Consider the following 4,271-nt stretch of genomic DNA (forward strand, 5'->3'; position numbering starts at 1 on the left):
TTTTTTTGTTTAAATATTCTCTACTTGTGAATGCTCATGTACTCCTCTCTCCTAGCATTCCAAATGGATTCTCTCAACAGTAGTTTCAGTAATTGCTATTGAAAAGTTTCTATTTAATCAGTAATTTTTTAAAACTATCACTCTTCTTTCATGCTTTGCACATTCTGATTTCTGAGATAAAGACTCACTTCTTGGTAAAGTGGATGAATAATATGAACTAGAAGGAACACACAGGTCACATCTGATTTGAGACTGCAGTGGGAGTGATTCACAGTTGTGCAGATCTACAGTTCTCTGAGCCATGTTTTTCAAGAAGTGAGAATGAAAGGAGAAAAGCTATATGTAAGAGTTATCTGAAAAATACTTCAGAAAGACATCTTTTTCAAGAGTGTAAGTTGCATGTATGTAAAAGAGGATAGTCCTCTGCCATGCAGAGGTAGTATGTGTGATGCACTGAGGGTAAGCATGTTTCAGAACCTCTTCATTCACTATCAATCTCTGTTCCTTGTGCCACAGAGTTTGCTTCCCTGTCCTTTTGCCTCTGGCTTTTTTGGATTTTTTTCTTAGTCTTTTCTCCATAAATTACTTTGGTTTTTAATTTGATGGTGATAGTTTTCCTCCCTAAACATTCAGGTACCTATTCTGAAAATTTCAGAGTAAACATAAGCAGTTTGCATGCTGTCAGATCAAAAGCTTTTAAGATAAGTCCTTGATCATAGAAAAATCTTCATCACCATCTTTCTTTAGGCCATCTCCTTAGGCAGGAGCTAGTTAGGTAGACTTGGTGGCTTGCCCTGAAGGGCTGCAGATGGTTGTGCTACTCAGAGTAGCAGGAATGAGATTCTGATTGAATTCTCCCCTCTTGTCTGAAGAAAGTGCTACTGGTCAAATGATACGTCAGTTGGACAAATATTGATATTGGGGTACAGAGCGTTTCTTCCCCAACTATGCGCATTCCAGAACACTTGAGGGAACAATCTTATCTTGATCATACAAGAACTTTAATAATCTTTCCTTGAAGGCACTGGAGTTAAATTATAAGCAAGATAAGAATCAGTACTTAATTTCCAGAATGCCCAATCCATCACTGTGATATTACAATGGCAAAAGGAAGTATGCAGTCCTGGGACAGTATCTGAAACAGTGCAGAGCATTTGCCAGCAGTGTGCAGACAGGGCCATGATCTCTGGGCTTCTTACACCACAGCAGTTGGGTTTTCAGGAGAAGAAAATGGGCTTTCAGAAGAAGAAACATGGGTTGGAAGGTTAGGGTGAGAACTTGGTGCATTCTGTCCTTCGTTCAGCTGGCATGATCTGAACATTTGATGTTACCATTTTGAATGATAAGACAACATTGTCCAGATTGTGTAAGGGTATCTGATGCTACAATGTGTTGGTTTTTTTGGAACACATGGCCATTCTGTTTTACATATTCACTTTTTACACTTTTTAATGCTTTTTAAAATGTTTTCTTCATGTTAACAAGGCAAAGAGAATATTCAGTGATTATTCCTGTATTAACAAGGAAAAGAAAAAAAAACAACAAAAAGAAGTCCTGCTTGGCATCTTCAGATTGCTTAATTCACTGAAATTCCTGATTTACTGAAATTCATCATAATTATTTTTGATACACTACTTTATTGCCTCTTTTTACCCTCCTTTAATATTGTACCGTGACAGCTAGAAGGTATTAAAATAGTGCTGAGCGTAACTGACTTTTTGTAAATAGGCTCTGGTGCTGTGCACGTGTGCATTTATCGTCATAAGGTGGCTTGTTGTTTGTTCTTTTTTAACTAAGAATGATGAGCTAAGGAGACATGTAGTGACATCAGCCAGTTCTACTCACCTGAAACTCTTTTCATAATAGAAAGAAAAGAATCCCAGGAATTAAAACAACTTTCTGATTTTACCAGGATGTGCCGTTTATCTACCGTTGCAAGCTTAATTTTGCATGCATTTTAAGAGAAATAAATCCCTCTATGAGTGATCTTTAAGCAATATATTTGAACATTTTATTTAACCAAACTTTTCTTTAGATAAAAAATAATAAATGTGTTTATCCTTTTTTCACTATTTCTTTGATTTGCTCTTAAAAATGTAAAGACCAATTGTTGACCGATTAAGCAAAACAGAAGAAAAACAAAGCAAGCTTTTTTCCCTGGCTATTTCCAATATTGAGTAAAATACATTTTGAGTAGATTTTTCTCTGGGTCTATTATACTTCATTCATTAAAAAAAAGAAATCAAAAAAAAAAAAAAAAAAAAAAAAAAAAAAAAAAAAAAAAAAAAAAAAAAAAAAAAAAAAAAAAAAAAAAAGCCAAACCCAAATCAAACAATGTCTAACTTAATTAAAATAGAAAAGATTCATGAAGTAATAGGTTCTATAACAGGGGAATTTTAATGGCCAGATGACTTTAAAGTAGTTGTAATAGAGATAATTGACCTATATGTAATGATATTGGGCCTCTCGTTCTTTTCTTACTGAAAGAAATACTGGTACAAAATACTGCAAGAAAGTATGACTGCTTCATTGCCGTTGTTTCTTTGCTAGGGAATTAGACATGTGGATCATTTTGGATTCATCTGCAGAGAGTCTTCAGAAAATGGAGGCTTCCACTTTGTTTGCTATGTGTTTCAGTGTACAGATGAAGCCCTGGTAAGTGAAAAAAGCGTAAATAGAATATTGAGCCCTGAAAGGCTTTTGTTGCTCCATGCTCTGTATTTTGGTGAGTGTCTTCAAATCCTATTCTACTCAGAAATGTAATTATTTCCATAATATATCCAGCATAGCAGTCTGCAAAAGAACTTTTTATTTGTTTTGAGGGCAGAAGTTAAAATCCCCTTTAAAATGCTATAATTCTTCCATTTATTACACAAGCAAAGTTAGACCATTTACCACTTTTTTTGAAGGATGTTTTTTCACAGTGCACCTGTTCTGAAAATCAGAACTGCACAACTGTGCTCTAAGCCAGACCAGTGCATTACAGCTGCAGTAAGCTTTTCTGTCATGGACAAGAAAAGGTTTTGAGATAGAGGCAGTATCTTCTATTAGACTGCAATAATAAAGTTGGGTGGGCTGGAAGAGATAGGACTTCATGATGAGTTTTGTCTCACTTCTGTGTTTGTAGCCAGAAACTGCGTGGGAACAGCTTGTCTCTTTAATTGTAAGCACATTCCCAAACAAGAGGCAGTATCATTCTCAAAGACTGTTTGTGTTAAGTAAAACAGAAGCTCAGTGGAAGAGTGAAATTTTGTTCTTTTGCATGTCATTCTTTTCAGGTTGATGAAATCATGATGACACTGAAACAGGCTTTCACTGTGGCAGCTGTGCAACAAACTTCCAAGGCACAGCCCCAGCTCTGTGAAGGCTGTCCTATGCAAAGCTTGCATAAACTCTGTGAAAAGATAGAAGGTGAGGTTTAAAGAGCTTTCTGTTTGAAATATCTTTTCTGACTATTTCATTGGAGGACAGTCTTACATGTGAAACTCTAAGGAAATTAATATTAAAAAGAGCAAGTGTCCCCTTGCAAGCCTATGGAAGGAAAATCCTTCGGGACTTGAGTAACCTCCAGCCTTTGGTCTTAGCCCAGGAAGGGGGTAAGCCCAGCCCTGGAAGTCAACACAGAGCAAGAAAGAGAGAGAAAAAGTTCTAGCTGCAACGAGAATACTGCTGTTACTGAAAATACTGCTGCTACTAAAGAGAGAGAGAGAGAGAGCTGAAACTCCAAAAATAGAGAATGAGAGTACTTCTTCTCCTTGGACTAATATAAAAGAAGAAGAAGTATTTCTGTATATATATAGCACTTCAACTTGAGTAGAAATTGTTGTAAATATAGTTCTTTAATTTTTAATTTATTAGTAGTTTTTTGCTTTACTAGTAATAAATGTTTATACTATTTTTCCCCAAATCCTGTCTCTCTTTTGTCTGCAAAAACTTACTCTCAACTAGTAGTAATTGTGTGGGAAGTTGAAAGCAAAACTGACCCAAAGCAAAACCACGACAACTAATTAAGAGTCTAAATATTAGTTACTTGCAGCTTGTTAGGCTCTATTAGCCCTATAAATGCAGAAGATTGTAGATAGGGAACCTCTGAAGGATAGATGCTGCAATAGCTATGACCTGCTTAGATACTGGCATTATGTTACCACGAAATGTGAACTGAACAATATGCTTTTAATACATGTGTTTGTGGTGTTGATCTATGCACCTTCATGAAAATGCAGCAATTAGAATTGTAGTTGCTCCCCAGAACACAAGTTCATGCCATAAAA

At 35.9% G+C, this 4,271-nt stretch overlaps 1 protein-coding gene across 14 annotated transcripts in view; it reads left to right on the forward strand.

Annotated features, from left to right (window-relative positions):
• Positions 1 to 4,271, forward strand: part of TBC1D1 (TBC1 domain family member 1) — a 106,254-nt gene that overhangs the window by 55,451 nt on the left and 46,532 nt on the right. For all 14 annotated transcript variants that reach the window (XM_027888516.1, XM_027888511.1, XM_027888521.1 and 11 more), the window contains 2 exons: positions 2,551 to 2,655; positions 3,279 to 3,411. In XM_027888516.1, the coding sequence (XP_027744317.1) occupies positions 2,551 to 2,655; positions 3,279 to 3,411 (238 nt within the window). The remainder of the gene's footprint in view (positions 1 to 2,550; positions 2,656 to 3,278; positions 3,412 to 4,271) is intronic.

The sequence above is a fragment of the Empidonax traillii genome, unplaced genomic scaffold, assembly GCF_003031625.1.
Source record: "Empidonax traillii isolate 1590-97213 ecotype Southwest subspecies unplaced genomic scaffold, ASM303162v1 scaffold240:size1935192, whole genome shotgun sequence".
In the NCBI taxonomy this organism is placed as follows: domain Eukaryota; kingdom Metazoa; phylum Chordata; class Aves; order Passeriformes; family Tyrannidae; genus Empidonax; species Empidonax traillii.